General features: G+C 59.5%; 2 protein-coding genes across 7 annotated transcripts; both read left to right on the forward strand.

The window, feature by feature from the left end:
• Positions 1-4,678: 4,678 nt before the first annotated feature.
• On the forward strand, positions 4,679-17,111 carry LMAN1L (lectin, mannose binding 1 like). 6 transcript variants are annotated; one of them, XM_038580994.1, is made up of 13 exons: positions 4,680-5,058; positions 8,415-8,569; positions 8,687-8,794; positions 8,884-8,942; positions 10,182-10,281; positions 10,673-10,793; positions 11,609-11,664; positions 12,293-12,425; positions 12,747-12,898; positions 14,011-14,066; positions 14,928-15,051; positions 15,673-15,800; positions 16,839-17,111. In XM_038580994.1, exons 1-13 carry the CDS (start codon positions 4,878-4,880, stop codon positions 16,972-16,974), a joined length of 1,509 nt encoding a protein of 502 aa, XP_038436922.1. In that variant the 5' UTR covers positions 4,680-4,877; the 3' UTR covers positions 16,975-17,111. The 6 variants fall into 6 exon arrangements, with proteins under 6 accessions (XP_038436925.1, XP_038436923.1, XP_038436922.1 ...); XM_038580993.1 differs by having other exon boundaries at positions 8,887-8,942; positions 13,999-14,066; XM_038580992.1 differs by having other exon boundaries at positions 4,681-5,058; positions 13,999-14,066.
• Positions 17,112-17,249: 138 nt separating this feature from the next.
• Positions 17,250-22,320, forward strand: CPLX3 (complexin 3). Its single transcript, XM_038581002.1, has 3 exons — positions 17,250-18,195; positions 19,492-19,579; positions 21,213-22,320. The coding sequence occupies exons 1-3, from the start codon at positions 18,032-18,034 to the stop codon at positions 21,435-21,437; spliced, it is 477 nt and encodes a 158-aa protein (XP_038436930.1). The 5' UTR covers positions 17,250-18,031; the 3' UTR covers positions 21,438-22,320.
• Positions 22,321-26,839: the final 4,519 nt, after the last annotated feature.

Here is a 26,839-nt window from a genome sequence, read left to right on the forward strand (position 1 = left end):
GCCTCAGAGAAAGTGCTGACCCCAGAGGGTGAGGGAGGGGGAGCCTCTGAGCCACTGGTGGTTCTCACTGTTGACCCAAGATGACACGGCGCTGGCCTGTCCCACGTGTGCCCAGCCGCGTGCCTGAGGATGAAGGTGGGGGGCCTTCCCCACTCTGCCTCGGGGGCCCCAGATAGAGGATGAGGACCCACCAGGGCATGGTCCCCCCTCCCTCAGGTTGCCTGGGTGTGGTGGTCAGTGCAGAAGCTGTAAAGATTGGGGGAGGCTCCTTTCATCATTGAGATGGGCACCTCGCTGGGTGGGGGGTGGTTTCCCTTGTCCGGGGGCGACGCTGACCCCGGCCCAGCTAGCAGGACCTGAAATCCAGGGGGTTCGGACTTGGCCGTGTGTCTCGTGCCTGTGTCTCAGCCCCCGGCAGCCCGGCCGCCAGCGTCTGCCTTCCAGCCCGGAGCAGCAGCTTCCTCACCTCCCCTGCCAATGACAGGCTCATTTCTCCAAGGCCAGACCCTTGGTTCATTCAACGACAGACATGTGAAAACCTGCTTTGTGCTAGGACTGGGGCTCGGCAACGAGCAAGACAGAGCCGTGGAGTTAGGGAGGCCATCACACCGACGACTACAAGCTGCTAAGTGCTACGGCAAAAACCATGTGTAACGGGATCGGATCTTGTCTGTGGGTCAGGGAGGACTTCCCGTAAGAGGCAGCACGGCAAGCTAGATGAGGATGACCAGGAGGTGTGAGGAGTGGGCCGCAGCATTCCAGGAAGAGAAGCCTGGACTGGAGAGAGGGCAGGCGAGCCTTGAGGCAGAGGGGGGAGGCCAGAGCAAAGGTTGGCCTTTGTCACACTGAAAGCCACGGGGAGCCAGTGACAGGCTCTGAACAGGAAGGTGTTGATACAAACACTGTGGCTGCTGGTGGAGGAGTCCCCCCAGGCAGCAGAGGGGGGCTGATGAGTGTAAGAGAAGGGGCCGGGAGGGGACGACCTCCAGAGGGATGTGAGATGAAGCCCAGGGGACTTGCCAGCGGAGTCCTCCTGCAGGTGCAGGGCGGGCAGAGTGGCCGGGGTAAGGGGGCGGCCACCAGGAGGCTCCTGTCCAGGAGAAGGCACCCGGAGTTCTAGTAAGGGCATGGTGAGTTTTAGGTGTGCCTTTGACTGCCAAGAGGCCTTGAGCAAGTTGTTGGAGCCCAGAGGCTGGAGCAGGGAATCGGAGAGGTCAGAGTGCGGCTTGGATCTGAAGCCACGTCCAGGGAGGAGGTCACTTTGGGAGGACGTGCAGAAGGAGCCCGGGACCATGCCTGGGGGAGTTCTTGACATTCAAAGGTCAAGGAGAGGAGGCTGGCCAGGCAGGGTATGGAGAGGGAGGTAGCAGACCGCCCTGTGGCAGAGGCAGGGGACAAGCCGGCAGGTCCCTTCTTCCCAGAAGAGCAGAGCCTGCCACTGGCGTCAGCTAGGAGGCCGCTGGGCCTCTAGCGAAACCGGAGTTCGTGGGGGTGCAGATTCTAGGCCTGGCTGGGGGGAGGGGGGTGAGCCCTGCGGGAAGGTCCCCGGCTTGGGAGATTCAGCTGTAAGAAGAGGAGAGGGTGACGGGATTTGAAGGCAGCAGAGGGGGAGCAAATCTGATGCCAAAGGGAGGGACGTTTGCCTTCAGGCTGCATCCACGCGCTGAGGGGGCGGAAAAGGTAGAGGCGGGAATGGTAGTGACCCAAGGGGGAGGCTTCCTTAGAGCAGGAGGGGTGGCTGGACACCCGCCAAGCGCGAGGTGTGCCGCGATGGAGCCCGCACTCGGAGGGAACCGCGGGCCGCGCCGTCGCTGGGAACAGACCCCGAGGCGTGGAGGGGGCTCAGATCTGGAGCTTGTGGCGTCCACGGTGTACGCGCCATGGCCAGTGTCAAGCCACCAACCTGACTTCGCTGAAGGCACAGGTGGCCGGGGAGTTTTGAGAACTGGCTCGGGTTCAGACACCTGCACTGGTGCGTGGCCACGGGATCCGGAGAGAAGGGCTGGGGCCAGGGCATGCAGGCCCAGAGAGCTGGATGCTCCCAGTCCTTCCACCTGCTGACATGTGAGTCCGCCCTGTTCTTCCTTCCAGTCTCTCACTTGACTTATGGCTGTTTTGTTCCTGTGCTGGCCGCTGGCCTAGCGGAGACGAGCATGTCACCCTCATAGAGAGCCCACTCAATCTCAACTTGGTGCCCAGAAATCTGGTGAAGTGGAGGGGGCAGGAGACGCTAGGTGGCCTCTCAGACACCTGGAGTTCGGACAGGGACAGAGAATGAGGCGTTTCTGGCAAAGGAAGGGCACTGCCTGGGCAAAGTGCTGAGATGCCACAGCCTGATGAGGTCCTGAAGTGTGGCTGGGCCCCAGGTGCCAGTGGGGGTCTTTTGGGAGCAAGCAAGGCTGGAGAGGAAGCAGGGCCCAGACCCCACCTGGCTCTGCAGATCCCACGGGTTTAACTTGCTACAAATGACCAGGAGCAATTGAAGGGTTTAGGACCAAGGAGCCATGTGGTCAGATCTGCATTTGAGAATAATTCTGGTTACAATCTGGCCCTGGGGGTGGGAGTGTCCAGAGTGGAGACAGAGAGACAGTGGGGAGGCTGCAGGCGGCCAGCCAGGAGGTGACTGCCGGTGGCCTGGGCTGCGGAGGCCATCGGAGGTGCAGAGGAAGGTGAGCACAGCTGACACTTTACTGAGCTGAGTGCTCACTACGTGCCACGCCCTATTGTCAACACACGAGATGTGTCATCTCACGTACCCCCCAGTCAGCTCTTGAAGATACGTGCTGTGAGTACCTCATCCTACAGATAAACAGGCTTGGAGGTTAGAGGATCAGGTAAGGTGGCCTATGAGTAGCGAGAGCAAATTGAAGAGCTTGCTCCGGTTTGACAGGGCAGGGGTGGGGGTTGCCATTCACGAGCCCCTAGCCTTGACAAGGGCAGGCCAGACGTTGGACAACAGCAGTTTGAGGTGGACGTGTTCTCTGGGGACCTCCAAGTAGAGATGTCACCACAGAGTTAGACATTCAGGCCCATAGCCCATTAACAGTAGAGTTTTGGGGATCATGAGCACCGCAATGGTGCTGGAAGCCGTGGGCTTGGGTGAACTTGGCCAGGGAACTCAGGGAAAGCGAGGACAGGCCCCAGCACAAGGAACCCCAGAGGTGCCGGGAGGGAGGGCAGTGGGTGGCAAAGGCGCACAGAGGAGGCCGGCAGGGGCGGGGATGAGGGGGGCCCTGCAGGGGAGCCAGAAGGCTTCTCAGAGTGTAGGGGAGGGGGCGAGGAAGTGGATGCTCATGGCAGTCCACCCTGCAGAGACCGGTTGACAAGTGTCCCCTGGAAGCAAAGGACAGGGGTCATTGTCAGGCCCTCCCAGAGTGGTTTCCTTTCCTTTTTTTTTTTTTTTTAAGATTTTATTTATTTATTTGAGAGAGAAAGCATGAGTGGGGGGAGGGGCAGAGGGAGAGGGAGAAGCAGACTCCCCGCAGAGCAGGGAGCCCCATCTGGGGTTGGATCCCAGGATTCTGGGATCGTGACCTGAGCCGAAGGCAGACGCTTAACCAACTGAGCCACCCAGGCGCCCCTGGAGCGGTTGTGATGGGGCAGTAGGGGCAGGAGTGAGAACTGAGTGGCAGGTGAGGGAGCAGGGCCACACTGGGGCCTGCTGTTGCACAGCGTGGCCGTGGAGGTGGGGACAGCGGGGTGCAGGTGGCTGAGCACTTACTGTTGAGAAATGAAGGTTTCCTTTTAGCGTGTCCTAAGCTTTTCCATTTACAGCCTTGATTTTAATTAATTTGTAGGGTTTCGGTAACTTAATCCCATTGGGAACTTAGAAAGTACAGTAAAACTTCAGCTAGCCAGATTCTTGGCAAGTGAGCCACTCTGGAAAATGAGCATTTGAGTGAAAATATTTGAAATATAGGATTTCTTTTTTTAAAACGTTTGTAGAATGGAAATAATCCTATAACCATATGCAGGAGAGAGAAGTCACAAACACCCACATCCTCACCATCCAGCGTGAACAGCAGTTCCAGACTAATCCTGTGCCCAGCACCCCCACCTCTGAGCTCTGAGCTCCCGGACACTTGGAAGCAGATCCTAAGCATTTGATCAATTTATTGGTAGAGCTTTCCTACATTTCTCTAAAAGACAAAACACATTTTTTAAAAAGATTTTATTTATTCATTCATGAAAGACAGAGAGAGAGAGAGAGAGAGGCAGAGGCACAGGCAGAGGGAGAAGCAGGCTCCATGCACGGAGCCCGACGCGGGACTCGATCCTGGGTCTCCAGGATCAGGCCCTGAGCCCAAGGCAGATGCTCAACGGCTGAGCCCCCCAGGCACCCCAAGACAACACTTTTTAAAAAAATAATGTGACCACAGTACCATTATTACTCTTAAAATCTTTAACAGCAATTCCTTATTTAAATCAAGTATTCATTGTTCAGATTTCCCCCAATAGTCTCGTTTCCCCCCAGTCGGTTAGTTAAAACGAGGCTCCAGACAAGGCCACACGTGGCGTTCATTTGCTGTTGAGACCCCCTTTCTCTGCAGGAAACTTCTGTGTTGAGGAAACAGGCGCTCGGAGGCCTGAGTGTCCGGGGACGCGGGAGGAGCGCCTGGGACAGAGAAGGCGGGACGGGGGTGGCCCGGGACATTGATCTGCGGGCAGGAGGCGGGGCGGGGCCCATCCTGAGCCAGGGGAGAGGCCGCCCGAGGGACGGCGGGTGATGGCCCGAGGTGCGCGAGAGGTCGGGGTCAGGCTGGCGAGGAGGTCGCCCCGGGGAACCGGCCTCTGTGGGGACAGGGAGAGGACGGCGACAGCAGCTCCTCCCCGCCCGGCAGCCCTGGCGCCCGCCCTGGCCTCCCCCTGCGGCTGCAATGCTGGTGGCCAGCGGGGAGCCCCTGCTCCGCCTCGCCCTCGCCCTCCTCCTGCTCCTGGGCGCCCCCGGCCCTGAGGGGGCCAGTTCTCTTCAGAGGAGGTTTGAGTATAAGCTCAGCTTCAAAGGACCAAGGCTGGCGGCGCCCGGGGCTGCAATACCCTTCTGGAGTCATCACGGAGGTGAGCGGGCCGGAGGGGGGGACGGGCGGGTACCGGCCGAGGGGAGCAATGAGGGGGGGTGGATCAGCCGCGTGGGGGGGGGGGCTGGCCAGCTCCAGGCAGCTGTGACTCGGTGCTGGCGGGCCCAGGGCCCAGGGCCCCTGTCACCCACCTCCTCCTCCGCCCACCACGGCCCACCCCGCCCCCCGGCCTCAGTTTCTCTCCCTGCCTTCCTCTGTCTCCGCCTAGGGCTTCTCTCTCTCCCTCTGCCTCTCCTGGACCCTCTCCTTCCTCTGCTTCTCCCGCCTGTAAGTACACACGCTCGCCCGCCTGCTGAGGCCCAGACCCACCGCCCAAGGCAGCTTGGGCCGCGCCAGCCTCCCCGCTCCCTGCTCCCCGACGGGCCGGGCTGTCCGGGAGAACTGGGGGCTGCCTGGCAGCTGGAGCAGCAGCTCTGCCCTGTGTGTGCTGGGGGCGGGGGGCACGAGCACAGTAGCTTCGGGAACTGCCCAACCAGGCCTCCGGAGTCTCCTTTCTACTTGCTCTTGTTGAAGACGGAACTTTCTCCCCACTGTGGGGCTCAGTCCCACAACCCTGAGGTCATGACCCGAGCTGAAATCAGGGGTCAGATGCTCAACCCAGACAGGCACCCGAGGAAAGGCTCCCCGAGGACTGACGAAAACCCACGCAGTACAGACGAGCTTAGGTTAGAAATGAACGAGAGGATCAAGACGAGGGGGTAAGGCTGAGGCAGGAGGTGAGTCTAGGAACACGGCTTGTCACCAGCGCGTGCTGCGTGGCCTGCCCCCCTACTTGGCCATGGAGCTGGCTCAGAGCCCCCTAACAGGCAGGGCAAAGAGAGAAAGCAGATCCATCACGTATTTCTGTGTGTGTGAGGTGGAAGCTCTGAGCGGCGCGTGATTCCTGACTGAGGCCAGAACAGGTGTCCCTTTACCATGACAGGCCCCGTCAATCTTCCCTCACGGAGGCACCGGAGGTAAACAAAGGAAGGGGCCGGTTCTCGCGGCACCAAGCCAGGCCCTGCCTCAGGCCCGAGCGCGGCGCCCCCTGCCCCTGGGCCCCATCAGGCCCGGAGTGGCTCAGACCCGTAGAGGGGCAGAGGCTTTGCCGAGGTCACACAGCCAGATGCGGCCTGTCCCTTCATTCATTCACTCACCTGCCACCACCACTGCCCCTCTGTGCCGAGCCCAGAGACGCAGGGCCGAGTCGGACTCGGGGAGCCGGCAGTTTGGGGTGAGGTCTCACGCACAACCCACCTAAGGCTGACTGCACACGTGTAGTATTCAGTGGACAATCCTTGCCTCCTACAAGCCACTTCAGAGGCAGTGGTGGCTTCTAAGGGCCCCCAGGATCTGGCCTTGCAGCCTCTGAGCCTCCCCACCCCCAGCCCTGGCCTTGCTGAGCAAACAGCCGGGATTAGTAGCCTCCGGAAAGTCCTGGCAAGGCCTGGGCCTTGGGCCAGGTTCCAGGCTGGCAGGCCAGAGGGGTGGGGAGCCAGCTGGGTGAGGCCTCTGATCACCCTCCCCCTCGATTCCTGCCGAGCCTGCCTCAGTTTCTCTCCCCTTTCCCTCCTCCTCCCAGATAGGTCTCCCCCTAGCCACAGCCACTGAGAATTCACACACACACACACACACACACACACACACACACACTCACTCCATCCCCCACCCTTTCCTCACCACCTGCCTTGCCAGCCAGGTCCCACTTTGGCTTTCAAATGCTTTCCTCACCTTGGAATGCCCCCAGGTGCCCCCACCAGGAAGCCCCCGGGCCTCGTTTGGCCACACGGGGCGTCTCTCCGTCTCTCCGTGCTTCCGCAGTCTGGATCCTGAACCCCAACGTGGTTGTTCTCACAAAGCACTCTGCTGTGTCCCGGGGCCCCCCGCGCATCCTTTTCCTCCGTGGGTCCTGTTTCCTCACCTGACACTCAGAGAGGCACAAATCTGTCTTGTGGGGCAAAAGGCTGATGCTTGAACGGTTGACACTTGAACAGCTCAGGGGTTAGGGACGCCGGCCCCACACGTGTGGAAAATCAGGATGTCACTTGTGATGCCCCCAAGACTTAACTGTTAATAGCTTGACCCCAAGCCTTACCAATATGCACAGAGGCAAGTAACACGTTTTGTACGTTGTACGTATTATATATCGTATTCTTACAATAAGGTAAGCCAGAGAGAAGGAAGTGTTAAGAAAATCGTAAGGAAGAGGGCGCCTGGGAGGCTCAGTCCGTTAAGCCTCCGACTCTTGGTTTTGGCTCAGGTCGTGGTCTCAGGGTCGTGAGCCTAGGCTCCAGGCTCAGTGCGGAGTCTGCTGGAGAGTCTTTCTCCAACCCCTCCTTCCTCGCTGCTCCTCCCCCTGCTCACACTCATTCTCGTTCCTTAAAATAAATAAATTATTTAAAAATATTTTATTTAGGGCAGCCCAGGTGGCTCAGCGGTTTAGCGCCGCCTGCAGCCCGGGGCCTGATCCTGGAGACCCGGGATCGAGTCCTGCATCAGGCTCCCTGCATGGAGCCTGCTTCTCCCTCTGCCTGTGTCTCTCATGAATAAGTAAATAAAATCTAAGAAAAAAAAAGAAAAAATGTTTTATTTATTTATTCATGAGAGACACACAGAGGCAGAGACACAGGCAGAGGGAGAAGCAGGCTCCATGCAGGGAACCCGATGCAGGACTCGATCCCAGGACCCCGGGGTCACGCCCTGAGCCAAAGGCAGACGCTCAACCGCTGAGCCACCCAGGTCCCCCTAAAATAAATAACTTTTAAGAAAAAAGAGAATCATCAGGAAACCGCATTTACAGTATCATATGGCATTTATGAAAACAATCACGCGCATATAAATGGACCCACGCAGCCCAAAGCCGTGTTGTTGGAGGGTCAGCCATACTTTGGAATCGGATGAGCTGAGTTCCAATCCACTTAGTTCCTTAGCTTGTCTGAGCCTCGTGTGTAAAATGGGGTCTCTTATTTATTTTTATTTTTATTTATTTATTTTTTTATTTTTATTTTTATTTTTATTTTCATTTTTATTTTTTTTAATGGGGTCTTTTAAAAGCAGGCTGCACAAACTTGTGGTGAGGCTTCCTTGAGAAATCAGGTGAAGCGCCCCCCATGGGTCTGACATCTGTTGCCCCCACCCGGTGAGGCGCCCCAGCTGTGGGGGGCTCCAGCTCTGTGCTGGGCTCCAGCACCCACGTCTCCGGTGGGTTCCCGCATGCGACAGCTGGCCTGTTATTTACTGGCAGGCCCTGATGTCACCTCCTTGCTCCCCCAGAGCGCGGCCCAGGCCAGACAGAGAATGACGGAGGGCAGGGGACGGGGGGGGGGGCCCCCGGCTCTGAGCTGTCCCGATCCGCAGGTGCTGTACTGGGTCCGGAAGAAGTGCGCCTGGCCCCGTCCACGCAGAGCCTCAGTGGTGCCGTGTGGAGCAGGGCTCCCGTCCTCTTCTCGGCCTGGGAGGTGGAGGTGCAGATGAGGGTGACGGGGCCGGGGCGCCTAGGAGCCCAGGGCATGGTGAGTGGCCCCAGTCGAGGCCCGGCGGGAGCACGGGGGGTGAGCCGGGGAGGCGGGTGGCGATCCCGAGGCTCTGGTGTCCCGAGGTCCCCGGGCTGAGCAGCTGGGGCCCCGCAGGCCGTGTGGTACACCCGGGACAAGGGCCAGGTGGGCTTGGCCCCGGGGGGGCCGACCTCGTGGGACGGCATCGGGATCCTCTTCGACTCCTCGGCCGAGGACACCCAGGTGAGTGGTGATCTCCGGGCCGTCCTCCCGTCCACACCGTCGCACTCCAGCCCGCACCCATGGCTCAGGCCGCTTGTCCCCCCCCGCAGCAGAGCCCTGTCATCCGCGTGCTGGCCAGTGATGGGCACACTCGCCTCGAGTCGCACGGGTAAGCCCCTGTCGGGACTGACCCCAGCCCGCTCCCGGGGCCTCCGCGGTACCCTCACTGCCTACCCGAGCCCCGGCCTGGGTCCTGAGGCGCCCCCCCAACACTGCCCGGCTGTGCCCTCCTCTCTGGCCTCTTATCTGAGCTGCTGCCCTGGAACTCCTGTCTCCTTGGTCCCCGCGGGGCCTCCTCCAGGGCAGGGACCCGAGTTTGTCGGGCTTCCCAGGAACGGCCCCACTGAGTCCTCAATGCCTAGCGCCCCCACCCTGGTGGGGGGTGTCAAAGGACACAAGGGGGAGCATGTGCCGAGTGTGGTCACTCACAACACCGCCTCTGAGCAGCAGCACCCTGGCGGCGAGGGAGTCTTAGTCCCCAATCACAGGCTGGCCGGGGAGGCCCAGAGAGGTGGAGCGACTTGCCCAAGGTCACACGGCTGTGCGCAGGGCCGAGATTGGAGGCCATGTGGCCTGTGCCCTGCCCTGCGCCACCCCTCCTTCCAGCTGACGTGGCTTCCCGTCCCACCGGGAGCAGGGCCAGCCCGTCAGTGTCGCTCAGCAAATACCCCTCAGCTCATAACAATTAGAGTAATTGCTCATGTTTATGGAGCAGAGACTACCTGTGCGCCTGGCGCCGGGCCGAGCGCTTTACATTCATGGTCTTGGTTAAACCCTCATAACAATGTTATGAGGTAGTTCCAATTATTATCCTCATTTGGAAGGTGAGGAAATTCAGGTTTGGGAGGGCTGGTCACACGGCCAAGGTGACGCAGGCTGCCCCCGGAGCTGGCCTCCCTCCCCGCCCTGCGCCCGGCTGGGGAGCACCTGCTGTGCGCCTCCGCCCCACGGAGCCTCGGCCCCCTCGGGCCCCCAGAACTTGTCTGTGCCACTGTCCCGACTCAGTCCTGCTGAGTCAGGCCGGGAGAAAGGAGAGGGAGGAGAAGCCTTACCCGCAGGCGCAGGCGGATGTGGAGGTCAAGGGAGGGCCCGGGGACCTGAGGGCAGGACCCACGCCCGTCAGGCTCTGTCCCCCAGGGACGGGGCACAGGGAGGCCTTGGCCTTTTCTGTAAACTCCAACTCCCAGCTCCGCCAGGCGAGGCCTGCTTTCCTGCGCCTCTCCTCCTGCTAGAGAAGCAGACTCGGCTAGGCCACGGGGACCTGTCCCGTCCCGGGTCCCCAGGACGCCTGCGCAGAGCAGCCCCCGGGACCACCCCCGCGACCAGACCTTGGGTCCTGCGCCCACAGGGACGGAGCCGGCGGCGAGCTGGGCTCCTGCCGCTGGGACTTCCGCAACCTGCCACGACCCTTCACGGCACGGATCACGTACTGGGGGCACAGGCTGCGTGTGAGTGGCCCCTCCTGCTTCTGCAGCTTCTCTGGGTGGGGGCTGGAGGGCTGGAGGGCCCAGAGCTACAGAGCTGCTGTGCGAGCCCCGTGACCCCAACAGAGTCGTGCCCGTGCCGCTGCACGGGGTTCCTGGCACATGCGGGCTCCTCCTCCCTGCACACACTGCTAACTCCCAGAGCACATACTTACGTGGGCTGGAGTGAGACCAGGTGAGCGTGTGTCCCCCCACCCCCGTGCCATTCTGATGCCAAGCCCTGCAGCCACCTGCAAGCTCTACTTTAGAACCAGGGGAGCTGGTGAATCAGAGATGGGGACAGTGCCCCACAGCTGGGGTCAGGGGAGAGGAGAGGGTTCTATCTGCAAGGGGCTCACTCCTCTGTACCCCTCAGGTGTCCCTGAGCAGTGGCCTCACACCCAGTGACCTAGATGAGGTTTGTGTTGACACCGGGCCCCTGCTTTTGGCTCCTGGAGGTTTCTTTGGGGTCTCGGCAGCCACCAGCACCCTGGCAGGTGAGGCCTTCTGGGCAAGTGAGGGCAGAGTGGTACCTAATGACTCATCCTGCGCACACCTTCTAAACGGCTCTGGGCGTGGGGCTAGCCACTTCCTCTCTATGTGGCCTGGGAAGTCATGCACAAGCCGTCTCTGGGCCTCTGCTGCCACCGGGGGAGGTCACGTCTGCCTTGCAGGGCTGCTGAGTCTCGAATAGGATAAGCACCAGAAGCCTTTATTCCGGTGATGGTCTCATACGTGCCCCCAGCTGGGGACTGTGGGGCAAGCAGAAGAGGGCAGCCACGAGGGACATTTAGGGAACCGGAGCAAAAGGATGTAATGTCATGGAGAGTCCACAGAGAGACCCACAGCTGGAAAGCAGAATAGAACCCGAGAGTGGGAGTTCTTGAAGGCCAGGACTTTGGTCTTTAGGCTCTAGGCCCTAGGGAGCCATGGAAGGTTTCTGAGGAGGAGAGTGAAATGATCAGAGCCCTGCTGAGGGGGTGGCCGCTGCGTGCTTGCTTCTGCCAGTAGAGGCCACGCTCTGGGGCCTGAGGGTGTCAGTCTGCTGCCCTGGCTCTCACCCAGGACTGTCCAGTTTACCCACTCACTGTGGGGCACCCACCTTTGGCTCTGTGTGTGGGTCCACCCTCACTGTCCACCCCCCTGCTTGTCTGCCCCCCACACGTTTCCTATGAAGTGAGCAAGACGAAGGATAGAGCTGCCCAGATCTCCTGCCTGCCCAGAATGTAATGGGGCCTGGGGGTGAGGGCTGAGCACACAGGCCACTGGGCCGAGGGGGGCGTCTTACCTTCCCTTCTCTCCCCCCTTCCAGATGACCATGACATCCTGTCCTTCCTGACCTTCAGTCTGAGTGAGCCGGGTCCTAAGGTGATGCCAGCCCTGGGCCGGCACTTCAGGGGAGAGCTAGGGGAGAGACAGCCCGGGGACCCCTCCCCATCGCAGAAGCTTCTGCTCACGTCACGGTGTTCCGTACCATCATTCCAGCCTTTATCTCTACTGAGAGCTGTCTGTGTCTCTGAGCTCTGCAGCTCTGCCCAGGCCAGGCTTTATTCCGGGCCGTGCTGGGGGCCAGAGGTGACCTGGCGCCAGGCCCTGTCCTGGAGCATCTCCCAAGCTGGCTGGGGACTGTGGGAACATGAAAGAGGGGTCCTGACCAGCTAAGGGGAGCAGGGAAGGCCACCTGGAAGACAGGAGCTTGAAGAGCAGAGAGAGGTGGCTGAGTGGGGAGCCGCCCGGACAAAAGTCCGAGTCCCGAGAGAGCTGCTGGGGTGTCAGGCGGCAGCAGGAGGGAAGGGGTGGGGATGGGGCAGCCACAGAGCCGGGCTGCAATTGTAGGGCCTCGTGGCCCAGTGAGGGAGACCCAGCTGGGGCGCTTCTTCCCTGGCTGGGATGGATGTTTGGTCCACCAGGATGGGGGCTGGGGCCCTGGGGGAAAGCTCCCCTCACCGCAGGCCTCCCACGGGTTTCAGGCCTGACTTCTCTCTTCTTTGTCCAGCCTCCCCGCCAGCCCCTTCTGGAGATGGAGGAGCGCCGGCTGGCAAGGCAGCTGGAAGGGCTTCGGGCGAGGCTGGCCCTTGGCACCAGGGAGGACGCGATGCCAAAGCTGAGCTCCAAAGTCCAGGAAGAGGGTAGGGACCCAGGGAGCAGGCAGGTGGGGCAGGGGCCCATTGGAGCATCACAGGACCCTCTTCCCTTCAAACCAGGAGTCCTTTAAGTAGTGGGGAGAGGAGGGCCTGAGGAGGCCCCATCTAGCAGACCCCGGGTCCTGGGACTCGGTCCTATCCCCACCCCACGGGTGGGGTTCCTCCACGGGTTCACATCTTTTCAGGGGAGAGTCTTGGAGGCAGAAGCCTGACTTTCTGCCCACCCTCTCCAAGAAGCCCCCCAAAGATAGGACCTCCTACCGCGGTGCCGCCGGCTGCCTGTCCCAGCTCTGCCCCATTCTCCAGGGGAGCGACGCTTTGGCCTGGAGGAGACGCTGGGCAGATATCGCCAGATCCTGCAGGCCCTCCAGGGTCTATCCAAACGGTTGGCCCAGGCTGAGAGGCAATGGAAGATGCAGCTGGGGTCCCTGGGCCATGCCAGGCCTGTCGGAGCCTGGGTGAGTGGCCCCCTTGGGCACCCAAGGCCCTGCCTGCAGGCCTGGAAGAGTGAGCTCCCTCAGGCACTGGGCCCCTGGCACCGGGGGGCTCCCTCTGTCCAGGAGGAGGAGCAACCACTGTACTTGGGAACTAGTCTCCCCCAAGGCCTGGGGGGAAAGGAGAGGGGGGTGCAGTGCCGCAGGTGGCAGGATGGGCTGGATCTGCGAGGCCGGGGAGCATGCAGGGGGCTAGCCCTGTGTGAGCAGGTGCCCCCGGATCCACGTGGCTGGGGCTGGGAGAGGCACTGCCGGGTACCCGGGGCCCTGGACAAGTGCCAGAAAGAGACCGGGTGCTAATTTGCATGTAGCTCCACATGTGACTTGGGTCACGTACGGATGGCTGGCTTAGTGCTCAGATGCACCCGAAGCCTCGCTTCATCGCCACTGCCCTCCTGGCTTCTCCTCGGAACAGTCATGCCCCGTGGCATGCCCAGCCTGGGCCGGAGAGCTGGATGCTCGATGCCAGGCAGGGAGGCCAGGGGCTCCTGCGAGCTTTGCTGGGCTCTGACAGCTCGGGGCTCTCATCTGTGTCCTCGGGCCAGAGCGGCTGAGGCTGGGCTGCTGGAGCGGCGGGGTGGCGACGGGGCCACACTCCAAGGCCAGGCCGCTCTCTGACCCTACTTCCAGGCCCAGAACTCCTCCTGCCAGGTTCTACCCACCCCGGAGAGGGGCGGTCACTTCTCCAGGCCTCTCAGCGAGACAGAGGCGCAGGCACTGAGGGCTGTTGGGCACTGGCCCCATCTTGGACTGGGCCCCGAGTGGGAGTAGGTAGGAGAGGACTCGACTGGGCCTTTGCTGCCTCCAGGGGCAGAACCACTTCTGCAGAGGGCAGAGAGCCTATGACCCTCAGGGATAAGCGGTTTGAGAGGAGGGAAGTCCAGAAGCCCAGCCGGACGGGGGATAAACTCAGTATGTCAGATAATGTCCAAAGTGAGCAGGGGCCAGGAAAGCTGGTAAGGCCTTCCAGAAGGAAGAGGGCTTCAGTGTCCCTGGGGAAGAGGGATTCTGAGGAGAGAGGGGCTGAGCCCTGGGCCCCAGAGAACAGGGTGGCACTCCTGCAGGACTCTGCCAAGGTCTGCGCCCTGCTCCACAGACAGAGGACTCTGCTCCAGGACCTGCAAGAGATAAGGTAAGGGCATCTGCGAGGAGGGGCAGAGAAGTCCCGCTCCACCCACGTGCTCAGCCTCAAGTTCCTCCGGGTTCCCTAGTCCTCTCCTCACTTCCTGAGCACCCAGCACAAAGTCTGGTGCACAGGGAGGGGCTGGGGCACCGTTAGGTTTGTTGAGTTGACTTGAACTTAATTGACTCAAGTTTAAAGTCTTGAAATTCCTAGTTTAAAAGTAATTCTCCCTGGGAGGGGCCCTCATGAGAGCCCCTATCAGACACCCCACCTCCCCAGGGAGGGTTGAATCTGAGCCCTCCTTCAGTGACAGCGCCTGGAAGGAGGCCGTGCTTTGATGACATGCTTGGAGCAACCACAACCAAGATCAGGCCCAGCAGGAGGGGGCAGTCCCTGTGTTCTTTGTGCCTCCACCAGCCCCCCAACATCCCACTTTGGGCCAAGCCTCAAGGGCTCCCCAGAGAGCTCTGTGGACAGGGAGGTCACCTTGATGCCACGGAGGAGGAAAGCTTCAGGCTGGATGCTGGATTCTGGGTCCCTTACTCACATCTAGACGCTTGAGGGTGGGAGGATGGGAAAGGGGAGAGGAACTAAGTCCCCTGGGGGCTGGGGATGGAAAGCAGAGCCCAGGGAGCCTAGAGTCGAGAGAGGCAACTTTACGGAGAACTTTCTCGGAGCTAGAACTGTCTGAGGACACAGGAATGTTTGGGGGAAGAACACCAGCCCCTGAGAAGGGGCCCTATAGATGGTGCCTGTTCCCCACCAGGTGCTGCAATCAGGGATTAGGGAGGAATCAGGGAGGAAGGGTTAGGAGGTTTGGGTACAACCAGAAGGGATAATGAGTCACCTCCCCTGGTCCCGCCTCCCCAGGGATGCAGCTGCCCGCGTGGCCTCAAGAGCCCAGCTCTTCTATCTGCCCGTGGGCACCAAGCATCATTTCTTAGAGCTGGCCCAGATCCTGAGCCTCCTGCAGAAGGACGTTCAAGGCCCACTGGTGAGGGGGAATGTAGGGATACCATGAGGCCCCCGCCCTTGTGGCCCAGCCCCTGTGCATCCCCAGGTCCTCCTGCCTTTGTGCTCCCGTCCTAGGACTGCTGGCAAGCACATCTGTGTTGGGGTCTGTCTGTGTCTGTGATGGAGATCTTACCTTCTCTCTGCCCTCTCTGCTCTCTGGAGGGTTCCAGAGACTCTCGATGCCAGCAGAACCCTGGAGACCATTTGGTCCAACCCCCTCAGTGACCAGAAGCGAAATGGGAGTGCTCAGAGCTTGGTGGTGAAGCCCTCTCTTCCTGGTGCCCCTGCCCTGTCTTGCTTTTACATTTGCCCTCACCGTCTGTCTTTCGCTCTCTACTTCTTTCTCATCTCTAGAGCCTTTCAGAGCCCCGATGATCCCAGGCCCTAGGCCTTCCCAGCTGTTCCCACAGATGGGCCATGGGAACTTGGGTGGGGGAAGCTGCTTTGTACCCTGACCCTCTCCAAATTCTCTGGAGATGACAGCCAGGGTGTCCCATGCCTGGGAAAGGAAGTAGAGCCCACACAGATGGCCCAGATTTCAGGTCCCCTCTTTCCTTTTGGGTAAGAAGCTGATACAGGACTTTAAAATGTCCCCTTTCAGAAAGCAGCAGCCAAGCCCCCCTGCTCACCTCGCCAAGCCCCAGGGGCCTCCTCGTGCCTGCAGCCTGGCATCTTTCTGCTCTTCCTCCTCATTCAGACTCTAGGCTTCTTCTGTTACGAGTACTTCAGGTGGGTCTTCCTACGGGTAAGACATCCTACACCTACCTGGCACCTCTTAATTCTGGGTCAGAGCCACCTGATTTGAGAGGTGGGGCACTGGGGCCCAGGGGGAATGTGCCTGGCCTGACAACTGCCAAGGAGCAGCACCTGGGCCAAGACCCATTTTTCTGATAGGCTCTACTGGTCACCTGCCCAACTGCTGGCCCCATCTAAGTCCTGCCCTCACAGAAGTCACTTGCTGGTGTGAAAAACTGATGAGTAACTGGTAGTTATGTGGTCGGTGCCATGATGGCAGGAAGCTCGGGGCTATGACAGTACAGGAATAAAGCCCTTGACCCAGCTTGGGCAGATAGAGGAATTGACCTGGAAGGGATGTTGGATATGGGTCGTCAAGGTGACTAGAAGGTTTCCAGCCTGTCAAGATAAGTAAAGGCATCAGTGCAGAGGAACAGCATGAGAAGAGCATGGAAGCATGAAAAAGAAAGCACAATATCCTGGAGGAAAAGTGACTTGCTCAGTACTGTCAAAGCAGGGTGGGACCAGTTTGTGAAGCCAAGTGAACAGGATTTAAAAGGTGGGGGGAAGTCACTAATTCTGCTTGGTGGGTGTTTGTTGAAGGAATGAAACATTTAGAGATGGAGAAGGTGCTAAGGTGCTCAGAAGTGGGACTGACAGTCCTTATTGATGGAATGTCAAGACAAGAAGAATCAGGGTGGTCTGGGGGTGGTCCTGGAGGAAAAGTGAAGTGTGCTGAGCTTTAAAAAGCAGAGAAGAGACAGCCTCCAGGTGAGAACAGCAAAGGTACAAAGTGGAAATGATGACAACCTTATGCATTAGGTAGGCTTATAATGGTGGCCATAAGGCTGGAGCCACCTGGACAGAACTTGAATGCCAGGGGAAGAATGTGGTCCTGATGGGGCAGGCCAAGGGAGCCACGGAAGGTCCTAGAACAGGGGTGGAGAGATGCTAGAGAGGTGAGTTTGGAGCCTGGTCTCAAGAACCCCAAAGGCAGAAATCCAAGTAATCTTCTTTTTTCCTTGACAATAGGTGGGAGCTGGACAAGAGCCTTCAGGACTGTTTGTCCACAGGCAGCCATCAGTGTCCTGCACCACACGTCCCTGGGGCCCTGGGGGTTCTGAGGAGGGAGCCTCTCTCCCCCAGTATGCGTGCACGACTCACCTGAAAGCCCGGAAGGAGGTGGATGGTGTCTAGGGGGGAGACAACTTGGCCAGTACCCTCTCCTTCTGGGTGCCCAGCTCCTGCTCACACCTTAGCTTTGGGGGAGCTCTAATCTTATTAAAAGTGATTTACATCTCTCCATGCTTTGACATGCTCATTGACCTTCTGGCTTCACCTTACTTTCTGAAGGCTTCCACTTTCTCCAGACAGGTACCTGGACAGTGAGCTCCAAGCAGGTAAGGAGGTCAAGGAATGGCTTCATTGCCAAAAGACCAAGATACCCCAGGAGCCTTGAACCCTGGACAATGGGGGGAGAGGAAATCACAACCGGGTATAATTCTATCCCCAAATTCACCCAGCACAAAGAGTGGTACCTCCAGGTGTCCTTCCTGGCTTAGCCAAGCCAGCATCATCATGAACAACCTTCTGCCTGCCACCTCCTGCAGCTCTAGGGGTCAGCGGGGCTGGCATGGGAAGGAGGCAACCCATGGTACTCGCTTTGGCAGCACACACTAAAATGAGGCAACCCATGGAGATATAATTGGGATTCCCCCCTCTCTGGTCTCCCTCCCTTTCCCGGCGTCCACCTCTCTGGGCAGCTGCTGGGGCAGCGGGTTGGGGACAATGGGGCAGAGCCCAGGGCTGGATCTTTGCCCCTTGCTGCCACTTGGATCAGCCAGCTGAGATCCTGGCTATCAGGGACTCAGAGGGGGAAGTGAGGGGAGAGAGGGGAGCAGAGCTCCGTGCGCCTCGGTGCGCCCCCGTCCCCGGGAGACCCCACCCCCGCGGCCCTAATCCGCTGTCAGCGATGCCCAGGCGGAGCTTGGCGTGGAAGGAGGCACGTGGGGGAGGCGGGAGTGCGGAGCGGGCACGTGGTGCAGCCTCCTCAGCCCCGTGCATGCCCCCCGCCCCCCGTGAGGAGGGGTTTGGGGAGGCGGGGGCTGGAGGCTGGAGCGCGGGGCCCCGCCGGGCCGGCGGCAGGAGCTGTCCGCGAGCCCTAGTGCTGAAGTCGGTGCGGACGTGCCCGGCTCCCGGCGCCCGTGCCAGGGCCAGCGGGGACCATGGCGTTCATGGTGAAGACTATGGTGGGCGGCCAGCTGAAGAACCTCACCGGGAGCCTGGGGGGCGGCGAGGACAAGGGGGACGGGGACAAATCGGCCGCCGAAGCGCAGGGCATGAGCCGAGAAGAGTATGAGGAGTATCAGAAGCAACTGGTGGAAGAGAAGTGAGTGGGATCCCTTCCTGGCACCGACGACCTTCCCCCGAACCCCCTCCAGCCACTTGACCCACCTCTAGGGCGGTTTCAGACACCGAATCCCCTTACCCTACTTTTCTAGATGCGGTAAGAGGCTGGGATGCGCTTTCTAGGCTGTCCCCACAGCTGCCCTATCTTAAACCCGGGACCCCGTCCCAGCCTCGCACTCTGGGCAGAGGGAGTGGGGGCAGGGGCAGTAGGGACCTGGGATGGGGTGGGGGCACGTGCATTTCTGACGAAACGAGTAATCCCTTAATCCGATCTGGTCCTAGCCGTCTGCGTCTTCCAACTGGAGCTCCTCTGAGTCTGAGATTCTGAGAAAAGCGATGCAGCTGAGGCGGCTCAGAGTTAAGGAGACAGGTCTTGAGATGGGGCGCTCATAGATATTGAGACTCAACGTCGACTGTGTGCAGGCAGTGCTGGGGCCGAGAGGCATTTGAGGCTGCTTAGTTCAGATCCAGTTTTGCTTTGTTTTGTTCTGTTTAGCTGGGTGACTTTTGACCAGTTACTTAAACTAAACCTTTCTGTGCCTCAGTTTCCTCCTCTGTAACACGGGGATGGCAACCATAAAACATGCCCTATATATTTTTTAAGATTAAATTATTTAACGCATATAAACCACATAGCACAGTGCCTGGCACATGGTAAACCATTAAATATTAGCTATTATTTTGCTTAATCCTGATAATAGTTTTTTTTTAAAGATTTTATTTATTTATTCATGAGAGACACACACAGAGGCAGAGACACAAGCAGAGGGAGAAGCAGGCTCCATGCAGGAAGCCTGATGTGGGACTTGATCCTGGGACTCCAGGATCACGACCTGGGCCAAAGGCAGGCGCTAAACCGTTGAGCCACCCAGAGATCCCCCTGATAATAGTTTTGTGAGTGGCAAAGGAGGAAAATAAGTGATATATCAAAAGTGGTAGTGCAGCCAGGACGCAAACCCAAGCGTGTCCCGAGTACTTGCCCTCACACAACACAATCTGTCAGGAAGGGAAAAGACAGACGGGGTTGGAGGCCTCGAGGGACACATATTAGGGTCTGCAGAGCGAGCCACACTGGCTGACACTCCCGCCCCCATAGCCCAGTGTGGCAGGTGCAGAGATAACAAAGGGCCGCGATGATGGGGGGAGAGGCAGCAAAGCCTAACCGAGGTCCACCTCAGGGTGTGCAGAGACCCCTGCGTCCCTTCCCTCACAGACCCCACCCATTCTCCAGGCCCTTGAGATGACTGCGCCCCGGTGCCCCCCCTCTCCCCCGCAGGATGGAGCGGGACGCGCAGTTCACGCAGAGGAAGGCTGAGCGGGCCACGCTGCGGAGCCACTTCCGAGATAAATATCGGCTGCCCAAGGTAAGCTTAGGAGCTGGGCTGGTAGGCACATGGGGACCGTGAGCATGGGGCTCCCCACTCTTTCTCCCCACTCTGGGCACCACAACTCTCAGCTCCTGAAACTCACGGAGTTCTTGGTTGGACCTTTCCTTCCCTGATTCAGAGGCTGGGGCTTGGTGCTGAGGGGGGAAGCCCAGGCTTCCCAAGACTGGTCAGTTTGTGTTTCTGGAGCTGGTTCACGCTCCTTCTCTCCCCCATGTGTCCCTCCCCCAACCCCTAGTCAGGCCCAGGCAGAAGTGGAAGGCAGTAGATTTTACCACAAGGGTGAGTACAGTCGAAGCTCCTGAATACCCAGGGAGGGGGTGGCGTAGAGACTGCGGCACCCTCTGTGTGCCAGGCACTCGGCCTTCGTGCCTTTGTGTAACCCCTCAGTAGCGCTTCCAGGTAGCCGTTGCTCACACTACAAATCAGGAGACTGAGGCTCAGAGAGATTAAGGGACTTGAAAGACCACACAGCCAGCTAGGGTTGGAGCTGGGGTCAGAGCTCAAGCTTGTGAGTGCTGAACCTCAGTTAACTGCAGGACCCGTGGCTGCCTTCCAGGGCATGGAGTCTGTCTGCGGAGAGGAGGATGCCCCTTGGTTGGCCAGGCAGCCAGGAGGCTATCTTCCATAGGCAGTGCAGCACTAGATGGGCATGTAAGTGTTGCCTAAGGAGGAAACTGAGGCACAGGCTATTCCCAGTGCCCAGAAGCTTCCACCTGAATTGCAAGACCAGACATTTGAACATCACATTCACTCATTCAGCAGGTGTTTCCTGATCCCCTGGCTGCCTCTGACTCGCCACAGGGCACCAGTCTTCTGAAAATCTCTCAGAGAGGGAAAAAAACAAAAAACAGTCCAGAGAGCCTGGAAAGCTACTGAGTTAAAACTCAGCTAGGAATGGAGGCATTGCTCAAATGCCTGCACCGAGCATATTAAAAGACACAACTCCTGCCATCAGGAAACTGAGTCTAATAGAAGAGGGAAGACATGGCTGTAACTGAGTAGGATATAAAGTGGAAAGTGCCAGGGTCCCCAAAGGGATAGAGAAGTGCAGTGGCAACCAGTAGGTGTTGGGCAGAGAGCTCAGATATTGGAATCCATGATGTAGGGGGTTTTTTTTGTTTTGTTTTTTTAAGATTTTATTTATTTGAGAGAGAAAGTGCATGAGTGGAAAAGGCCTCAGTTTCCTTGTTTGTAAAATCGATAACAATACCTACCTCACAGGGTTATTTTGAATGTCAGCCATACGATAGGCACTTGATAAACGGTACCCATCACTATGACCAGTACACCCTCCAGTGTAGGTAATGATACCCTATGACTTAGCTGACTGGGACAGTTTGACTCCTAAGCATTTTCATTTTGCTTTATTCACTATGCTAGTGTCTTCAGTATCTTAGAGTGAAGTTAAGCGGTATAAAAGTGCAAGGTGTCCATGTCCCAGTGTCAAAAGCTTGACCCTGGGATGTGGGGGTGGGGACTGAACTCACTGGAACATGTGGCTCAAGAATCCTGGGGTCTGGAGCCCAGTCCAGGCCTCCTCCCTGTCCCTTCAACTCTGGGTCTTCCTGGACCTCCAGCCCCACTCCACCTCTTCCCCTGTTCCCTTCAGAATGAGACAGATGAGAGCCAGATTCAGATGGCAGGTGGAGACGTGGAGCTGCCGCGGGAGCTGGCCAAGATGATTGAGGAGGACACAGAGGAGGAGGAGGAGAGGGCCTCCGTCCTTGGGCAGTTGGCCAGTCTCCCTGGCTTGGACATCAGCTCACTCAAGGACAAGGCCCAGACCACATTGGGAGACCTCAAGCAATCAGCTGAGAAGTGCCACGTCATGTGACTACTTCCCTGGAGGTTGCCCATTGGGGTGACCACAGGGCTGGGCCCACATGAGGGCTGAGAACATGTTTCAATGTCCAGGGACCCATACCCCATCTCAGTTTTATTTCCCCCTGTCCCCTGCTAGCTTGGGACCCTTCTCTTCCATGGCCCAAGCCTGCCTTCTGGTCTATCCCTTCCACTGGGGCCAAAGTCCCCATTCCTCACCCTTTCCCTCAGGAACCAATCTCTCTACTCAGCCTGGAGAGGCCTCCTAAGATTGTAGGAATAGGCCCCTTTCCCTCTGCCCATGGCCCCAAGTTGGTGCACACAGGAACACCCATCGAGAGACACAGACATGGAAACCATAGCATGTGCAGAAGCATGCGCCACAGATGAATCCTGGCACACACAGACACACGCACACAGGCCAGCCCCTCTAGACACCAACACTCAGATATGCTTAGAGAGGTCCTTAGGCAGACACCCGCAGTAGACAAGAGGCCCAGATCTGAGGCTCCACATTCACTCTCCTTGAAAGCCTCTGCTCTTTCTGGGTTTCACTGCATCATCTCTAAAAAATGGGAATGGACTAGCTAATTTCTAAGACTCTGGCTTGGCCTCTGGGCCCTTGGAGCCAACCCCCCACTCCTCCTTGGGCACGACAACAGCTGCAGCCGTAGCCGCCAGCGGCTGCCATTGTGCCGTGGGCTCTGGCTCGCGGGAGCTGAGCAGTGCTGTGTGAGGGGCCGAGTGCCAAGGATGAAGCTGGCACTGAAGTGGCTCCAGGCCTTCTCTGGACCCAGGCCCAGGCAATTTCTGTTCTGTTCCCGTAGAACTCTCTCTGGATTCCATAGCTGGATCTCCTCTGTGAGCTTCGTGAAAAATAAAAATTTGAAATGATGTACCGTCCTCCCACTTCTTATAAACCTCCAGGAACCGTGGGGTTCACCACCCTCCTCACCTATAGCTTCATAGCAACGCCAGCCTCTATAAAATGCTCAAGCTCAACCCTCTCGGGGCCCTGGGCAAGGGCGGGTCCCGGCACTGACCAAGTACCAGGTGCAGCCTGGGGCGGGATGGAACAGGTCTGGGCTTTGAGGAGGGTGTGGCAGCCAGCTGGGTGGGGGTGCACGTGGAGAAGGCTGGGCCTCCCGGCCATTCCTTGGAACCCCAGGAGGGTCTCTGGCCAATCACAGCTGCCTCTGGCACCTGCACCTGTCCCCTTCTCACCTTGGAGATGGGAGGTATAACAAACAGAAGGCAAGGCAAGCGCCTTCGGGTCCTGGCACTGCTGTGTGACTTTGAGCAGCTCCTTTTCCCTCTCAGAGCCTCTTTTTCCTGCTGTGAAATGAAGAACTACCCCCTCCCTAAATAATAATGTTTCAAAGGATGACAGCTCGGAAAGCCTTTGGCACATGGTAAACCATCAATAAATGACAACTGACTCCTTAAAACAAACAAACAAACAAAACCAAAGAGCGCAAATCTCATCCTCCTTACCTGTGGGGGGTCCCAGAAACCAACCACAAGCAGCACCCCCCCCCACCCGGGCCCTGAGCAGCAACAAGTTGCTGCGGGCTCCCCCCGGGCGTCCCTGCTTGGCACCAGCCCGGGAGGAAGCCCGCCACGACTTCTAGGCCAACGGCCATACGGGGGGTGGTTTCAAGGGCAAAGTTTCCATTAGGCCTCCCCTTGTAAAATAAGAACAAGAAACATAAAGCCTGTTCAGTAGGTAATGTGGGGAGAAAAAGGCAGAGGGAGAGGAGAACGGGAGGATGGAGAATTGGGGGTGGGGGGACGGCGGGGAGGGGCAGGCCGAGGACAGGCCACCCGGGTATCTCCGGGGCCGGGCCGGCCTCTGAGCGGCTCCCGGGCTGCCCCCCCCGGAGGAACCCCGCCGCCCTGACCTTCCCGGAGCTGGCGGAGACCCAGGCTGGGGCCGCAGGCTGCCTGGGGGGCGAGGGCCTTCTCGTCAGCAGCAGGGCCCGCGTCAGCGCTCTCCCCCCGGGGCCCTTCCGCCTAATGGGATCCGACAGCGCCTTTCCCCTCAGTGGTTTGCAGGACCCAGCGCGCACAGGCAGAGGGGCCGGCCGTGGGGGGCTGGGGTCACCCCTCGCCCAAGCCTCACATAGCGAGCGGGTGGGGGGCCCTGAGCCCCCTCACTGGGTTCCTCCCCGTGCCTGGGAACCCCAGGAAACCCTGACCTGTGTGTCCCTGGAACAGGGGCGGGGCGGGGGGCTCCCGGGCAAAAGGCAGCAGCTCTGGGGCCCGGGCCGGGGTGGGCACGGAGGACACGCCGAGGGGCCTCGGGCTCTGCTGGCCTCTCCCCGCCTCCTCCCTTCATCCCCCGCCCCCAGAGCTTCTCTGTCAGCCCGTCCTTCTCACTGGTGTCCTTCTCACTGGTGCCCTCCCCGTTTGTGCCTCATCCCTGGCCCCTACCTGCCCTGCACGGAACCCTCAGTGGGGGGCTCCTCCGTGCTGTCCCCCCAGGCCCTCTACTCTCTGTCCCCCCCGGCCTAGGCACACAGCCACTTGGCCCCAGACTGGTCCACCCACCTGCTGTGATGTGAAGGCCACAGAGAGAGCCACCGGCCCCCAAACTTCCCTTTTCAGAGCAATTAAAACCCTGCCATTGGGGCAGCGTAGCTTAGGGGAAGCCGGTTACCCGCCGGGCCTCTCGCTTCTCGCCTCTTGTCCTCCTCCCCTTCTCGTGCTGGGCCGGCAGTCCGAGGGTACAGGTGTTGAAGGGGGACGAGACAGCCCTGCGGCCGGGCCCCCGCCGCGCTTCCTGGAAGAGAGGGACGACAGGTGGCCGGCCTGGGCCCCCAGCCCCACCCGACTCTCTGGCCCTGTAACACAGGTGATTTGGGGAAGAGGGTGACCCTTCCCCTACTCCGGTTCCCTTCCTCTGCCCCCTTCCCACTCGCCCAGCTCAGGCCTGCTTCTCAGACGGAGCGGGGTACAGAGGGAAGCAGTGACCTCTGGAGGCAGCAGGTCCCCAGGGAAGAGCTGGGAGGGTGATGGGGTTTGGAGTCCAGAGGACCTCCCCTCCCCCCACTGGCCAGATGGGCCCCCCTCGGCCAGGGAGGCCGGTGCTGGGGACACCGGGGGAGCGTTTGCTTGCTCAGCCTGTTGGATCTGGGGTGGCGGCACGGGAGCTGCTGCCTTGTCCTGGCCCGGGGCCTGCCCAGCACAGTCGGTCCCAGAACCCGCGGGGCAAGGTGCGGGGAGAGCAAGTGAGCCGGGGTGGCCCGATCTGGGGGAGCCTTGGTGTGGAGGCCACTGTAGCTGTGATTAGCAGGAACCGTGCCTCGGGGTGTGTGTGTGTGCGCGTGTGCACTCCAGAGTGTCGGTCTGTCCAGGTGGGGCCTGCGTGGGTCTGTGAACCTGATCGTGGCTGTGGTAGTCCTGTGTGTCTGTTGCCTACGGCCTGTTAGTGTCTGTGGGATTTCTCGAGTGTGGGTACGAGTCACCCCAGAGAAAGCGATGTGCCCCCTCCCTCCTGTGATTGGGCCACTTCGCACGTGGGGGCAGGGACAGCAGCTGGCTTCTGGGAACACGGGGACAGGCGCTCTCCTAGATGACCTCCTGTGGGAACCACATCTTCCTACTTAGCTGGGCACAGGGACACCTCAGTTTGCTCCAGCGGCGGCCTGTCCGCTTCTCCCGGGGCCCTGGGGAGACAGAGGGACCCAGGCCAGGGGCTCCTGCAGCCCGGCCTCGTGCTGGCTCCGGGTTCGGGGGCTGAGTGGCAGCGGGAGGACAGGCCGGCTGGCGCACGCAGACATCGGGCTGTGTCTGTCCCGCTTTGTGCACTTTCTTTTTTTTTTTTAAAGATTTTATTTTATTTTTTTAATTTTTATTTATGATAGTCACAGAGAAAGAGAGAGAGAGAGAGAGAGAGAGAGAGGCAGAGACACAGGCAGAGGGAGAAGCAGGCTCCATGCACCAGGAGCCCGACGTGGGATTCGATCCCGGGCCTCCAGGATCGCGCCCTGGGCCAAAGGCAGGCGCCAAACCGGGGATCCCAGCTTTGTGCACTTTCGAAGTGTTAAAGGTGAGAGTTTCCAACTCTCACTCTCAGGAGGAAACACATATTTTTTAAAAACCAGTTTAGGGCAGCCTGGGTGGCTCTGAGGCTTAGCGCCGCCTTCGGTCCAGGGCGTGACCCCGGGGTGCCAGGATCGAGTCCCACGTCAGGCTCCCTGCAGGGAGCCTGCTTCTCCCTCTGCTTGTGTCTCTGCCTCTCTCTGTATCTCTAATAAATAACTAAAATCTTGAAAAAATAAAAATAAAAACCAGTTTAGCTTATTTCCCATAGGTCTCTGCCATTCGAAGAGAACCCTGGAGCGCAAGCCCCACCTCGTCGGGCTGGGCTGCCTCCTTCCTCGGCAGGTGGCTGGGACACAGGACCAGCCACCTACACGTTCCTCCCGGGGAGGGCCCTTCCCCAGGGCCTCCTCCCCTGGCCTCGGCCTCCCAGGCCTTTCCTGTACCTGGCTGGGCCTCTCCTCCCCACGGCCGCCCGCACGCGGCCTCAGGCTCTGGTCGGGCACAGCCCATCAGCTGGTACACATCCACAGCGGGGTCTGCAGGCCAAGCCTCTGCCCCGGGATCCTTCTGTTCCACCGGCCTTTCGGCCCCATCCCCCCATCCTCCCTCCTTCCCACTCCCTCCCACTGACCCACCCTCTGAGCCCATTCTCCCGCTTTCCCTCATTTTTCTCACTGAGGCTTTCTTGTGCAGCCCACTGCCAGAGATCAAGAACATCCTTCTCCCTAAATCTGAAAATGACATTTTGTTGAACTTAGGTCAGGCTCCTATACAGGAGGTCGTTTAATCCTTACGAACCACTACAGACACATCTTCATTCCCCGGAGAAACTAGCTCATCCACGGGCCCCAAGCTTCAAGGGCCAGCGGGCAGGGCCAAGAGCCTCGCCACGCCTCTGCCCACTGCTCCACACTGCCCCCCGACGGCCAGGCCGAGGCTTCCGGGGAATCCGGTCCCAGCCGGTTTCCTTCCTGTAAAGGAAGCCCGTTCTGAAGGCCTAGGGAACTGCTGCCTTGGTTGCTGCCCCAGGGGATGGACTCCTGCTCCCCTCAGTCCCCAAAGATGCTCCTGAATGCCGCTCCCATCGACACCTGGGAGGCGGAGGGCAGGCTGCCGGAAACTGCTTCAGCCCAGGGTCCTGGGGAGCTGGGCTTGAGCACTAGACCCCCGAGAGGATGCCCTTTCCCTGGGTCTGGCTCACTGCTCACTCACAAGGCCCGGGGGAGAGGGGATGGCGAGGCCGGGGGATCCTGTCTGGGGCCTTCCCCTGCCCTCCCTCAGGTTCCCCAGCTTTTCCTGGGGCCCCTCCAGCCCCAGTGAACAGGGGCTACCTCTCTTTTTTTCCCAGGGCAAGAAGAGAAGCACAAG

This window comes from Canis lupus, chromosome 30 (genome assembly GCF_011100685.1).
Source record: "Canis lupus familiaris isolate Mischka breed German Shepherd chromosome 30, alternate assembly UU_Cfam_GSD_1.0, whole genome shotgun sequence".
NCBI lineage: Eukaryota > Metazoa > Chordata > Mammalia > Carnivora > Canidae > Canis > Canis lupus.

Bases quoted from the DNA above. Each gene is read 5' to 3' on its own strand.
- LMAN1L (XM_038580992.1), top strand. From the start codon at position 4,878: ATGCTGGTGGCCAGCGGGGAGCCCCTGCTCCGCCTCGCCCTCGCCCTC. The intron at 12,899-13,998 runs GTGAGTGGCCCC...GCACTCCTGCAG, and splicing joins CCAGGCCTGTCGGAGCCTGG to GACTCTGCCAAGGTCTGCGC. The intron at 15,052-15,672 runs GTGAGGGGGAAT...GTCCCCTTTCAG, and splicing joins AGGACGTTCAAGGCCCACTG to AAAGCAGCAGCCAAGCCCCC.
- CPLX3 (XM_038581002.1), top strand. From the start codon at position 18,032: ATGGCGTTCATGGTGAAGACTATGGTGGGCGGCCAGCTGAAGAACCTC. The intron at 18,196-19,491 runs GTGAGTGGGATC...TCTCCCCCGCAG, and splicing joins AAGCAACTGGTGGAAGAGAA to GATGGAGCGGGACGCGCAGT. The intron at 19,580-21,212 runs GTAAGCTTAGGA...TGTTCCCTTCAG, and splicing joins ATAAATATCGGCTGCCCAAG to AATGAGACAGATGAGAGCCA.